This window comes from Patagioenas fasciata, chromosome 7, assembly GCF_037038585.1.
Source record: "Patagioenas fasciata isolate bPatFas1 chromosome 7, bPatFas1.hap1, whole genome shotgun sequence".
Taxonomy (NCBI): domain Eukaryota; kingdom Metazoa; phylum Chordata; class Aves; order Columbiformes; family Columbidae; genus Patagioenas; species Patagioenas fasciata.
This window is the reverse complement of record NC_092526.1, coordinates 10,862,528-10,877,132: the sequence shown is the minus strand read 5'-3', so window position 1 is coordinate 10,877,132 and position 14,605 is coordinate 10,862,528. Positions and strand designations below refer to the sequence as shown.

General features: G+C 46.8%; 1 protein-coding gene across 4 annotated transcripts in view; it reads right to left on the bottom strand.

Annotated features, from left to right (window-relative positions):
• Positions 1-14,605, bottom strand: part of HEG1 (heart development protein with EGF like domains 1) — a 54,112-nt gene that overhangs the window by 18,571 nt on the left and 20,936 nt on the right. For 3 of the 4 annotated variants that reach the window (XM_071810802.1, XM_065841536.2, XM_071810801.1), the window contains 12 exons: positions 14,289-14,519; positions 13,639-13,932; positions 12,868-13,065; positions 12,059-12,367; positions 11,334-11,648; positions 9,931-10,257; positions 8,688-8,996; positions 7,512-7,835; positions 6,777-7,076; positions 5,918-6,244; positions 3,101-4,468; positions 717-836 (listed from right to left, as the gene is read on the bottom strand). In XM_071810802.1, coding sequence (XP_071666903.1) covers positions 717-836; positions 3,101-4,468; positions 5,918-6,244; positions 6,777-7,076; positions 7,512-7,835; positions 8,688-8,996; positions 9,931-10,257; positions 11,334-11,648; positions 12,059-12,367; positions 12,868-13,065; positions 13,639-13,932; positions 14,289-14,519 — 4,422 coding nt within the window. The remainder of the gene's footprint in view (positions 1-716; positions 837-3,100; positions 4,469-5,917; positions 6,245-6,776; positions 7,077-7,511; positions 7,836-8,687; positions 8,997-9,930; positions 10,258-11,333; positions 11,649-12,058; positions 12,368-12,867; positions 13,066-13,638; positions 13,933-14,288; positions 14,520-14,605) is intronic. The other variant, XM_065841537.2, reaches the window with a different exon arrangement.

Genomic DNA, 14,605 nt, shown 5'->3' with positions numbered 1-14,605 from the left:
ATCAAAACAGCTCTCTAAATTAGAAGCTGTCACATTCCAACTTGAGTAAATGTTTCAAAACACGCTTCAGGGACGCCTCACTCATGTTTCCTTAGCAAAATTTCCATGCCTCTAATCCTTGCTGATTAAGGGTCAGAAGAAATTCTAAGAAAACAAATTCCCCTTTACAATGGGACATTGTAAGTCCTTGAGATTGAGTGTCCTCTAATTGAAAGGACGGGGTCAAAACCTGAGTCCCAACTAATAACTGTGCTGCAAGAAAAATGCTAAAGGTACAAAACAAGACCTTGATCTTACAAAGACTTTCACGGTTGCTTAACTTTCTGCACATGGCCGATCCCACAGAAGCTCCACGCGCTTCTCCTAAAGGGTTTGCAGGGCTGGGAGCTATGATAAACTGCTGAATGCTTTTTGGGGGTTGTAAAACACATTAGGGACAGAAGGAGCACATCCTTACTAACAACTCTGAGTCCATCATTCTGTTGCTGTGTTTTTAAGACACCTTTAATCACTGCGCCTGCTCTCCGGGGCACCCCAACATGGCAGGTGTTAGACAATGCACTTGTATAAACACTATGAGGTTCTTGTTGGAAGTCGTGGTTGGGAGGAACATTAAGCTCCTGAAGTAGTCTGAGCCTAGGTTAATTTATTTTAGAAGATTAGAGATAATTGTTTCCATCTTTTTTTCCCCTGTTTTTTCACTTTTGTTTTCTTACCTAGATTGCACTTTCCTTTTTCCAGCTCATATCCAAGAGGACACTGACAGATATAGGAGCCACGGGTGTTGTTGCAGGTGGCCAGCGCAGGACAAGGGTTGGAAAGACATTTATCCACATCTAGAAAAGCAGGAAAAAAAAAAAAAAACTATAGTTAAAGAATCACAAAAAATCATCAATGGTTTGGCTAAAAAAGATAAACCTGTCTCCTGTTCTGTGATCCCCTGAGAATTATTGGATGCTTCACTGCATCATTTGCACTTACTGTTTATCCCGTTCTTAATTATTCTGTTGGAGCTGAAAGAATAAATACAAACCACTTTCTCTTGAATATTCATTCAAAAGCTCTTGGGATGCAGTGTTGATTCATGTTAATATGAACACCCAGCTTGCCTACAGCACTGCTCATCTGCACATCTCAGCATGCTTTTCAAAGACAAACAACCCTACAGTTATGGATGGAGAGATCGAAGAATGGACCTTGACAGCAAGAGCTAGACATGGGAGCACGGGCTTCTCACCAAAGTCCTGCCCGTTTCACCCAATGCCTGTTCCCATGATTCAAAGCTAGTGCTTGAACACTGATGCAGTCTGGAGATGACCCAGTAACAGTGGAGGCAGCCCTGGCTGCTGTCACCTCCTCCACCAGGGCTGCAGCCTCCTCCACGCCAGGCTGGGGATGATGACAGCAGCGATATCTGCCTGTGCCACTGCTCATAATGCATCCGCTGGGTGAGCAAGGGCTTGGCGAGCAGACGCCAGCTGTGAGATACGGTGTTTCAGGGGATTAATGGTGGTAGTCTCAGATGTTTCAGAGATTAAGTCTAGATGAGTTAGACGAGAGAATCTCTAGAAGTCCCTTCTGACCACAACCATTCTGTGTGTGTGATTAGACAACTCAACCCGCAAGTTCTGGAAAAGATATCCAGTACCTCCCTTTCAAAAAAAGGAAAAAAAGAAGTCCTGGTCAAAAATGCTTCTCTTGTCATGTGTATGATTCATGTAGGCACAAATGCACATCACACATGCATGTAAGTGCAGAGCGTGGGCAGGACTGTGGACTTGTTGGTGACAAGGAGCTACAGGACGAGCAAGACAGTTTACATGCCACTTGTACCTGTTTTGCAGCTGCTGCCGGGTGCTGCAGTAGAGGCAGGAAGGCTGGGCTTTGAGGTTAAAGTCCGAAGTGTGAGGGACAGGTGTGTATGTGTATTTCTGACAGCACCATATACCCCGTGGCATCATGCAGTCCTGAGCCAATCTCTGCATTGGGACACATCACTTGTCATGACCTTCGTGTCTCAACTAGCCTGGCATGGCTACATCAGTGAGAAGGAGACCTGGCGTCTCTAATCTAAGCAGCCAGAAATGAGGGGGCGTATTTTAAAACGTTGCCTTTCACTTTGCCGTCCTTCAGTCTGCACTTTATTCAGTGGGAAGCGGGGCAGCACCTTTTCTCGTGGCAGCGAGTGCCCACATACAAAGCACCACATCTCAAGCAGTAGAAGGATCTTTTTCATTCTGCTAAATGCAAATCTTGGTATTTAAAGGAAAGAGTAATTCGGGAAAAGTGTGAATCAGTTGGTAAAAAGGATACATTACACTAGTTTTTGAACTAAAAAAATCCATTCACTACAGTGAATTATTTTGCTATAATTAAAATCAATCAGCCTGAGAAATAACCTTTAAATACTTAATTATTGGATGGAATATATACTATTGCCAGTATTTCACTGAGATTAAAGGGACTAGCACACACAATATCCCACAGTGGCATGAGGGCCAGGCTTCTGAAATCAAACACAGAATCGATTTCCATTTATATAAAACTTCAGTCAGTGTTTTTACTTGAGAAGATAAGAAACCTGGAGCAGTAACAAATTATTGTACCACCACACTCAGCAAGATTGCAATACATAGCCTATCAGGAGAAGCAACAGGCCCATCAGTAGGAGATTATTCAGTAAGGAGCGGAGAAAACAACCTCACGTCACAACAGAAATTGTTCCTACACAAATATCAAGTGTTGGTCAAGCACCTTTTCTCATGTATTTTTAATCAATATCATTGAGAGACTGACAAATATAAAATTCATCCTATGCTTACCTGGAAGACCAGCCAGCTTTATTTTCTTGAAATTCTCAAATTTCAACCCAACATTTCTATCAGAAATGTTTGCCTTTTCTAGCAGTTCATCTGGATTGCTAAACTTTTAGCTTAAAAATACCAACATGGAGACTGAGTTCTTATCCTCAAACCCTGCTGACAACAGACTGGTCATACATACATACATAACCCTCCAAAAACCCTTGAAGAGGGACCCAGGCGTTTCTGGCCCCCTGGTTCCTGGCCCCACCATTGATGAGTGCCATTAGACTAGTTACCTGTTGCTGGAGATGATGTTCTCAGCCTGGTTGTGCTACTTGACAGAGGAATAGTGGTTGGGTTGGTAGCAGCCAAAGTAGTTGCAATGCTCACAGTGGTCTTGCTGGTTGGAGGGGTTTCAGAAGGACTCATAACAGGGCTGTTCTCCTCAGTGACTTTACCAGGCCTTGCAGTGGTGGGATCCACAGCTTCTGTGCTCTCACCAGTGGTATACGTGTGCTTAGTGGTAGCAGGCATTTGACTTCTGTGAGATTTCGTGGTGCTAGCATCACCTGGGGTTGGCCAGTGACTGGCTGGTGTTGTCAGCACAGGAGGTTTCACTGTGGTCACTGCCAACGCAGGGACAATGAAGCTGTGGTTTGTTGCACTTGGTGAGGGAGTAAGAGGTGCATCTGTCAGCTCAGTCCCTGGGGCATCACCAGTTGTGGTGAGCAGCGACGTTGCCTTTCCAAAGCTGCCTCCCTGGATGGTGGTGGCTCTCAGCGAGGCAGTCTCCGTTACTGTCATGGGAGCGGACACAGACACTATATGACCACCAAGCTGTTCCATGGGCAATGTGGAGAGAGGAGGAGACCTGGGGGAGGTGAAGGTGGTGTTGTTTTGGGGCTGGTGTGTAACACTGTGCTTGTTGGTCCCTCTAGGGGAGCTCCTGGCCACAGCAGCTGTGGAGGGCACCCGCCTGACCACAGTCGTAGCCACAGAGGTGCTTGCTTGATCACTATCGCTGGGCTGTGAGACAGATGATGATGATGAAAACAGAGGCAATAAAGATGCTAATGAGTAAGATGGGGAAAGTGATGAGGAAGTAGGCAAGGAGGACGACAAAGCCTGCAGAGGGGGTGAGGATGCCATCACAGAGGACAAGAGTGGCTCAGATGACTCTGATGATGTAAACAAATAAGTTGGGGGTGGTGTTGATGACAGCGAGCGATGCAGTGATGACACTGAGGAAGAGGCTGGAAATGCTGATGAAGATAGAGATGATCTATCAGTGGTCAACAACTCGGTGTCAGTGTTGAGAAGAGTTGTATTTTGTACACTGCCTGCAGAAGCAGAAGTCAACTGTTTGGAAGTGTGTACCAGCAATGGCTCTGTAGATGGCTCAACAAAACTGCCATCGCTGGATATGTTCCTCCTCCTGTCCTGGGCCACAGAAGACTTCAATGAATCAGAAGGGTTTGAAATTTCAGAAAAAAAAGTGGAACTTTCCGAGGAGTCAGCAGAGGTGCTGCTATTTGAGATAGACAGGAGGGTCCTTTCTCCTCCTCTGGTATATGTGGTTGAAACGTATGTGCCATCCGTATGAGAAACCAAGGTCCTTTTCTCAGCATCGATGCTACCAGCTGGCTGATGGCTACTTGAAAAGCCTGGAGTAAAAGGACAAAATATTAGAAAGACAGAGTAATAGGAAAGCATTTTGATGTCACATTAAAATCACTTGCTAAATACATTAAATGTTCTGTCTGTGAACTGGTCCATGCTCTTCTAACAATTTAGAGCACCATGCAAGCATGGCTATCGAATTAGGAGCCCTCTGCACTTCTTAGTTCATTCTAAAATTGTGAACTCAGACAGACACAAAGCTCCCATGAATCCTGTAGGTTTCTAAAATACTATTCTTACAGTGTTGATTTTCTAACAGAACTGAGCACTTAGCATTCTGTGATATTTTGTAGCAAGCTAAGCAGGAAAACCCATCTGTTCTCTTTATCACTCATAATTCATAAAATTCACATCGTCTCCCTCCTATCCTCTATTCCCAAATAAAGAACATCCATTTACTTCAGTCACTTTGTTTTTAGACACAGCAAACTTCATGCCTCTGCAGGATGAAATTATCACATTATGTTAATTTGCAGCTTATCATGAACTCATTGATTGAAAGCTTTGCAGTCAGGAAATCCTAAAGGAGTACCACATCATTCTGCAAAAAAATCAGTTTACCATAAAAGGTGCAGTCAGTCTTATAATATGAATTTCAGGATGTACAGCTAAGTTCAGCAATGTCTAAAACCGAAAAATAGGGTATTGAAAATATGGTTTAATTCTACGATTGAGTTAGGTCATCATGAAACACTTCTGAAAACACTATCCAACAGAAACCAGTTAGGCTGCAAGAAAAAATTATGTGGCCATCAAAACATGAGAGTTTCCCTGCTTGGGTTCATGGTTTCACTTATAGAATGGTTTGCCAACCAGATGGGGTCTGGCTTTGAGTCCTTTGATGAAAACATCCCACTGAGTGCACTGCAGGTGGCATTACATGTACTAATCACAGAATAATAGAATAGTTTGGGTTTGAAGGGACCTTCTAAGGTCATCCAGTCCAACCCCCTGCAATTAGCAGGGACATCTTCACCCAGATCAGGTTGCTCAGAGCCCCGTCCAGCCTGGCCTTGAATGTCGCCAGGGATGGGACACTGACCACCTCTCTGGGCAACCCATTCCAGTATTTTGCCATCCTCACTACAAAAAATTCTTCTTCATGTCTAGCCTGAATCTCTCCTCCTCTAGTTTAAAACCATTACCCCTCCTCCTATTACAGCAGGTCACCATCTTTCTTATAGGCCACTTTTAAATACTGAAAGGTCATAATAATATCGCCCCAGTGCCTTCTCTTCTACAGGCTGAACAACCCCAACTCTCTCAGCCTGTCCTCACAAGAGAAGTGTTCCAGCCCTCTGATCATTTTTGTCCTGCGTTTATCTGGTCCTTTCTTGTGCCTGAGGGCTCTCAGAACTTTGTATACAACACAGATAAACGCAGGACAATATGAACTTCCCCCAAAAAATGTACACTGGGAGACACTAACTTACTTGTGAGATCGTTTTGGAAAGAAGTGGGTATCTTGGAAGAACTTGTGAAGAGCATCTCTGTCACAAAGCCCACGCTGCCAGCCGAGGTATTGGCCGTCCCACTGTGCTCCACCGATGCCGGCTCAGCCAGTCCTGGAGAGCTGGAGGTCTCGGCATAGGATACAGAGGTCTCCATGCCACCAACCAGCGTGCCATCTGTCACCAGGTGCAGCGTCCTGTCTCCCCCACCAGCAGACATTGATGAACTGTACACAGGGTCAGTGATGGGGCTGGACGTCATTTCCTCGGCACTTGAGCTGCGTAGGGAGCGATGGCTGCTGCCCACAGCTGGAATAGCATTGAAAAGCAGGCATTTGATTCTATCATCTCAGAGCAGAGAGCACTTGTGAGTTCTACAGTAATTCTGTTTGGAAAGGCAGATTAGTAAAATTGCACACATAAACACAGACAAGTACAGGTTAAGAAGATATCACATACCTATCACCTTAAATATGGATTTAACACACGAAGTCTACTCCAAGGAAACAGGACTCTCCAAATACAGTATGACGAGCAGTACCATTAGAGTCATAATAGCATGTTTGTGTTATTTATAATTATTACTCCAACCCAGGCAGGTAGCAGATGTCTCCCACAGCAAGAAGACACATGTCTCATTCCTGAGACTTTTTTTTGTTAAGCACCAACAGCTGCAGACATACAACACCGAAGAGCAGAATCACCACCACTTATAAATCCTGCCCATGACACCCACAGCTGCTCTAACATGTGGTCTTATCAACCCCACAGAAGAGGGGGAGGGAGAGGGAGTGGGTTTTTTCCTAATTCAAATGCCATCCTGAAGTTCAGAAAAACTCACTAGAAGGTTCACCAGCAGCTGAGAAGTAGGTGGAGACCCTGGATGAAAGGGTGACCTCTGGCTCTGGGTACCTCGCACGGCCAGACGAGACGTGCCCTGCTCCAGGCCATGCCGTGGAGGATGGCAGGGGGCTGGTGCGGGGCTCCCCAGCCATGTCCACATGAGATGTGGGGCTTGCTGGACCTGTGCTCCATGTGCCATGGTGAGCAGCAGCCTGAGATGTCCCCTCCTCATGACTGGAGAGTGCAGTCGAGGTGTACGTGGTCTGAGTAGGAGCACCAGAAACTCTTTTTCCTCTCTCTGGAATTTCAAAGCAGAGATACACATACGTACATATATATAGTATATATAAAAGTATATATATTTTATATATTAACAATACAAGGACAAAAATCTGAATGTTTAAATTCCCACAGCAGAGGTGGCGCTTGGTGACCAACATCACTTATTTGCTAAGTGAGGTTCCCAGGTAATCTGTACTTTCCCCATTTACACCAGAAAAATAAAATGGATTGGGATGCATGGCGTGTCTGAAAGAGAATGGTGGCAGGGAGGCAGGATCTGGTCTTGGATATCATGCAGAAAATTCCCTTAGGAGGACCAGCAAGTTTCAAACCAGCACTAGTGGGACCCTGAAAGCAGAGTGGAGGCTGAAACATGTGATACCTGGGGTTTAAGGAAGGGCTAAAGTTCTACTGATGCCTCTGTGGTAAACTGGGAAACCACAAGACCCACCTGAAGCACTTTGTGAAGGCGAAGGCATGGAACTGTTGGTAGGAAACACAGGCAGTGGCTCTGTGGTGAGCTCACCAAGTCCGGCACCACTTTGTGAAACATCACTCTGCCTCCCAGGCTCTGCTGCTGCTGAGGATGGCAGAAGGACCACGTCCAAGGACATGGTGTGGGCTGAAGCAGGAGTGGAGCTCCCTGCCACACTGGATGCTGCACGGGTGTCTGACACAGACATCATGGTCCTCTCCCCACTGCTGGTGGTCATCACCAATCTGGGTGTACTGGTGAGAGGAGCATTGGGCAGGCGTCCTCCTGAGGTGCCTTCTGCTGGGAAAGGACAAAGCAAAATGGATTCATACACACTATGCCATAAACAGGTAGGCACGCCCTCTTCTATCACCACCCTTGGGCTGACAGCACAGATATAACATGGCAGAAGATCTAAACCGGGAGGAAATTGTGAAGACACAATCCTTTCCTGTGCAAGGAAGTGCTGCTCGCAGGAGGACACCCTGAAGAGGGCACTAAGAACAAGTCATGGTAGCACTGTTCGGTTTGCTTCCCTTGGGCACTGCTCCCAGAGCTACAGTCCAGCAATGAGCAGCACAGGGCCCACATCACCTCTGCAGTGCCCACACCATCACTGCAATGCCCACACCACCTCTGCAGTGCCCACAGCACCACTGCACAACCACACAAAACACACCAAATCATAGAATCATAGAAACCCAGGTTTGAAGGGACCTCAAGGATCATCTGGGCCAATCTTTCTTGGCTAAAGCACCATCTAGACAAGATGGCCCAGTGCCTTGTCCAGTTGAATTTTGAAAGTGTCCAATGCTGGGGAATCCACCTGAGGAAATTATTCCAGTGGCTGATTGTTCTCATCATGAAAAATTTCCCTTTTGTGTCCAATCAGAATCACCCCAGCAGTATCTTGTGCTGATTACCCCTCCACTTTTCCAAATCTTGGGGCCACATTATTACAGTGCAGTACTGCAGACTACTCATGCAGTAAGGCTGTTTTTTTCTGGTGACCAAAGGCAAAAAACAGGTAACGCATTAAATTTTTCTCCATAATGCCTGATGCCATCATCCAGCATCTTCTGATGTGCCCTCACTCCACAAAGAGCAGATGTTTGCGGTTTATGGGAAGAAGCTCCACAGGTCAGAGCTCACCTGGAGAAGCACTTTCTGAAGCAGTTGGTGAACCCATGAGCAATGGATCCATGGACAACACGGTGGCATCTCTGCTACTACCACCCTGAGCTCCTAAGGAGGAATGGGTATTGTCTGGAGACCTGGTGGTTCCAGTACTAGTGATGTAAATTTCTGTTGTTTGGGCCAGTCTGGTGCTGGCTGGCAGAGACCTTAACGTCCTCCCTCCACCTTTGGTGACTGCTGTGGAAACTGAGGTGCTGGTGATAGGGAAATCAGTTCTTCTCTCTCTTGATGGGATGCTGAATGACACAAGGCTTCTTCCAGTAGCTAAGATGTGATAAAGAGAAAAATTTACATTTTTACATATGTGAAATAAACAGACAAGCTTTCTTCCAGTGACACGCAGAAGCAGCAAGTACATGCACAAGTAGAAAATATGAGATGTCAATCCAGAGTAAATACAAAATTTCCAAAGACGTGAAACCTCCTTACAGACAGACATTTGTCTCCTAAAAAATGTGGTTTGATGCTGAGAAAAGTGCTGTTACATAAAAACTGTTGAACTACTGATACCGTGCACTTGGTTTCATCATTGTGTGTCTGAATGCACTCCATGCTGCTAGAACAAACAAGTACCGTAACAGCCCAGAAAAGCCTGAAAATCAGTTCAGACAGGGCAAAACACTGAGCAGTATGCACATTTTAGTAAAGAAGTCTGAAGAACGGGGTCAGGGGGATCAGATCCCTTCAGTGATGCAGCAGGGTCTAGGACCAAACAGCAGCATAAAGGACCTCAGAGAATACATTCAAAGTCGCCTTAAATTTGTTGAGCTGGTTCAGTCCCTGGGAAGCAGCATGGTCCAAGGGATAGGACAGAGGGCAGGAGCTCAAGTCTGGTCCCTGGGACTGCAGGGACATGAGCTAATCCTTGGTTGCCAAGTTTTCTTGCCTATAAAATGGAGATAGCAACTGGCGATAGTTAAAAAAGAATCATTATTTGAAAGTTAATTATTTTTCTTGGCATAATGAAACTTTCCACACATGTGCCCTTTCTGTAAAGATCCCAAACCACAATTTTTGGTCAAGCAAGAGCTGAAATATTTCAGACACAAAATATCACACTGTGTCCTTCCAAATAATATATTCTGTATAGCAGTCACATCTTTCGACAGCAAAAAAGAGCCATGCAAGTGTAAGATACAATAACAGCCCTCCTTTTACTTGCAAGAAAAATGGTTTTTCACTTCTAACTTGAGCTCACCTGCGGAAGGATCTTCTGAAGCAGAATGTGTTAGCGAAGGGTCTGCCACCTGCTCGGTAAAATCTGCGGTGTGTCTGGCCCCATGACCTCTGTAGGTCTCTCCCATAGAAGACACGGATGAGGACTGGATTGTGTCCAAGGTCCTGTATGTGCCACTACTGGACGTGAAGACTTCTGCTGCCCATGGGCTGCTGCCCGTGGGAGACCTCAGGGGCCTCCCACCACTGCCGGTGGCCGTGGCTGAAATGAAAGCGCTGCTGGGAGAGGAAGCAAGGGGGTTTTTCTCTGTCATTGAGCTGTTAACTGGGCGGTGGCTGCTTCTGACACCTAAGATACAATAAAACCAGGTTTGATTTATGCATATATACATTTGAGGGATTGTTCGCACAGTCTATATTTGTACACTGCTTGCTGAGACATTGAATAGACCAAATTCTCAGTCTGGGAAAGGCACTGCTCTGGGAAGATGTGAATTTTTTACATTCAGGCACATGTGGTTTACAAAAAGCCATGAAAATCTCAACAAGTTTTATAACTGCAGGCTGTGCACTATACCGGATACATGCATTAAAAGTGCCTTTGAGCCTGTTTAAATCAATAGTATGTACCTTTAGCTTCAAAGCAAATCTAGAGGATGAGCTAAAAAAGGCTTAGTTTAGGTTTTCTAGTGATGGTGCAGAGAGTCAAGCTGCCATGTCAGTGCCAGGCTGATGGCACAGCCACAAGACCTTGCCCCCTGCAGCACTGGGCACCCAGGGCCACGCAGGGTCAGACACAACCTCAGCCATAAGATGCCCAGAAACACCCCAGCACCTCAACCTGGTGCTGGAACCAGCCTGATTTTCCCCATGTTTAGGAGATGTGCTGCCCCAGGGCTCTCCCGAGCTGGGGATGACGATATTCAACAGCTCATCGGGAGCAGGAGCTGCACTGTGACTCGCAAAGTGATGGGCTTAATTGTGAATTAATGGTGAGCTATGGGGCAAAATAACATAGCAGGGACCACTGCAAGGGCACAGGGCAAGTCAGCACTGTCATGGCTGTGGGGGGTCTCAAAACATCACCTGCACAGCAGAGGCAGCACGGGGTGACGGCTGCAAATCCCCAGCAAAAGTGTCTCTGGTAGGGAAAAAGTGCATGCACATATTTCTAAGCAATAGCTGCTTTTCCCATCAAGGAATTTCATTGGCAATGAGGACATCGATGTTTTTTCAGTTTTTCACCCAAAAGCTGAGATCCGCTCCCACCCTTCCCCCCAGCCCCGCTGCCAGCCCCATGCAGCCAGTAACAAAAACATCCACATAGCCAATAGCGACTGATGGCCATATCTGAAGAAAAACAGCATGGGGATGCGAAATCCCATCCAGCCACAAAGCAGCCAACTTTCAGACTAACAAATTTACCTCTGAAAGTACTTTCGGAGGCAGAGAGGGAGCTTGTGAGCAAAGGCTTCTCGGGAGGCGCTGGGAGGTCGGTGGCTTCCCGTGAGCTGGTATGATGGTGAGTCTTGGTCCCCAAGGAGGAGAAGGTCTCCTCAAAAGAGCTGGTGGGGTTGGTGCTGGTGGCAGAGCCCCGTGTCACCACGGCTGTGCTGTTGTTTGCAGGGGACCCTGGTACCCCCGTTGCCATGCTGGGCACGTCAGCACCGGGGGAATCTGAGTTCAGTGTCACCTCTTCTGCAGCTGAGATGCTCTTGGGTTCATGATTGCTGCTAGAGGCTAAACAAAGGAGAACAGAAATGTAGAACTGCATACACATAAATGAAAACAGCTGGGTAGGTTTCAACCCCTTATCAGTAGATTTAGACAATGTATACATGAATATTCAATACGGAAATATTTAATACTGGGAAATCACTAAGACAGGGGAAAAATAGTCTCTATATAGGCACTCCTCAAGTTATTGCTTGCAAAATTCAACTGGAAGTTTTCAAGGAAAATCTATCCCCCTCTTCCAACAAGAATAATATTTATCCATACTTTCATTTCTATGAAATGTTTTTAAATGTACAGAATCTGCCAAATACAATATTATTTCTCTTTTCTTTAAAATAAGAAGGATGTATTTTGTTTATAAAAAGAGTTTTTAAATAATGTTCTGAGTTATACAGCTAGCTATCAAAACTCACTCGTGGAAGCGCTTTCCGAAGTAGACAGCAAGTCCGTGAGCAACAGTTCTGTGGCACCTCTGCCACCACCACTCTGGGCTCCCAAAGACACCCCAGGGGACGAGGTCTGGTCAGAATTGCTGGTAATTTCAATACCAGCAGTGGAAATCTCTGCTGAACTGGCCAGTTTGGTACTGGCTGGCAGAGACCTCAACGTCCTCCCTCCACCCTTGGTGGCTGTTGTGGAAACAGAGGTGCTGGTGGTGGGGAAATCCGAAACTCCCCTCTCCATGGCCAAGATGTTGGACGATTGGTAGCTGCTTCCAATGGCTACGGCACAACAAAAAAAACCCTGAATTTATACATATGAAATTATAAACAGATGGAACCATTTTCTTCCCAGAGGCTTACAGTGCACATACGGATATTAAGCATAGGAAGTTTTCAATCTGGACAAAGTGCTCTTTTGGAAAGGCTTGAATCCTCTTGCCGCAGGAAGATCTTGCACAGAACCCGGGGCTCGCTGCCAGGACAGCACAGCTTTGTGAGAGCTGGGGCAGCTCGGCCGGAGGAAACCCCAAGGGACAAAGACTGAAGGGACTTGACTTTAAATCCCACCTTCCTCTAAGAGTAGTGGAATTCAGCCAAGGCTCTCTTAGTAATTTTTTGGAGTTTGAACACAGCATCAAACAGCAAAGGGGAGAAACCTCAGCATGGCCACATTCCCACATGAGCCTGCAGCTCACTACACATCCCAGGGCTTAATGGGACATGGGGAAAAATGCTTAAGGAAGCACAGAATAGGGTAAAACAACATATCATAGACTAACCGAGCTCATCTGTGCCAGTGCTTTCCTCGGCTGGGCGAGAATGGCCAAGTTGGTGCTCTGTGGAGGGCCCAGGGAAATGTCTCCATGCTGGGGCCATCGAGGAGGGCATCGACACCAGGGGCTGAGCTGCGGAGCTCAATGTTGCCCTTCGGATACCGAAGCTCAGGTTTTCTGCAGCCCCACTGCTGCTCCCAGCATCTGTGGCAAAGGGAATGTCACACGTCAGTGTGAGAACTCTGGAGATGTGTTTGCTCCTGCAAAGCCCTGGGCACCAGATAAGGACTCAGCAACTTAGAGGTTTTCAATAAGTTCATGTGGAGTGGGGCAAAGTCTCTGGTTTTGAGAGCTCCAGAAATAGCTGCTTGCAAAGTAAGTGAGAGGAAGACATGGAGCCCAAGGATCTCAGGTTTGTTGACCCAAACAGGTTACTGAAGCGCAGACATCTCACCCTGTGTAGTTGAAAGCAAACCCACCCGATGTGGCCATGAGTGAGGGTTTCCCACTCTGTAGAAACATGGTGATAAGGTCCAAACATTTTAACCTTTTAAAGTTTTTTTAATGGAAAATATTGATGTGGGGGTTTTTTTTAAATTATTTTTCCCATTGCTTTATGCTGCTTTCAGCAGGGCATTTCAACTAACCATGCATATTTGTAACAAATACAGAGAGCGTACAAAACACAGCATCTTCCTTGTTTTCTTTCAAGAAAGTAAAAGCTATATAAAGACTTTTTAAAGCCCTAAAACAAACCCATGAGCCAGCAAAGCTCACCTCTGAAAGTGTTGTCCGTGGCAGGTGATGCTGTGAGTAAAGAGCTTGTGGGGTCCCCCGTGACATCCCTGGGGTGTAGTGCCATGTGTTTTGCACGGGTCTGGGTACTGGAAGCTTGGGGGGATGACTGGGGCTGTCCTGGAGAGCCAGGGAGGAGGGTGCTGGGGAGAGGCCACAGTGTCCCCCTGCCACTCCCCGAGGGGCTGCGGGAAGGGACTGCGGTGCCCGTGGTTGGGTTGCCGGGTGACTCCGTGCCTGTCCATCCTCTCTCTGGTTGAGAATGGCCACCAGTGCCTGCAAGGCAATGGGGGAAAGTGAATGAGAGCTCGAGATGGGCTGAGCCGCCCACCCAGCATCCTCCCCCTCCGCCCATAGTCCCCTTGCCTGTACTCTGCCTACAGTCACTTTGGTTTTGGGAGCTGCACTGAGTCATTCCTAATTTTCAAGGCCAGAAGAAGCCACATGGATCCTCCTCTCCACCCTCGTGCATGAAGCAAAACAGAAAACTGCCCTGAGCATATCAGTGAGGAATGAGAGCTGGATCCAGCTCAAGAAGCTCTAGTGATGCAGGAAAGCCAGGCTTAACCAGTGCCCAGTTTCTCCAGCAAACAGCATCCACCTTGTTCCTAGGCTGAACTGGGATGGCTCACCTGGGGAACGAGTCTCCATGGATGGAGGCAGCAGCACCATCCTCGTTGCATTGCTGAACCCTGCCACATCCCAGGTCCCTCGGTGCCTGTCCAGCATCCTCTCAGCCGAATTGGTGCTGATGGTTGTCAAAACCCATGGTGTCCCCTCAGCATCTAGAGGGGTGCTGGGAGAAGCCAGAGCCCTCTTGCCTCTCTCCCAGCTGCCTGCAGCATGGTGATGGCTTCCAGTGGCTGTAAAACAATGTAGAGAGGGTCATGTTACCACTGGACAAGTTAATTTTTTTCTCATCTGGGGTGGCAGCAGCATCACCCACAGT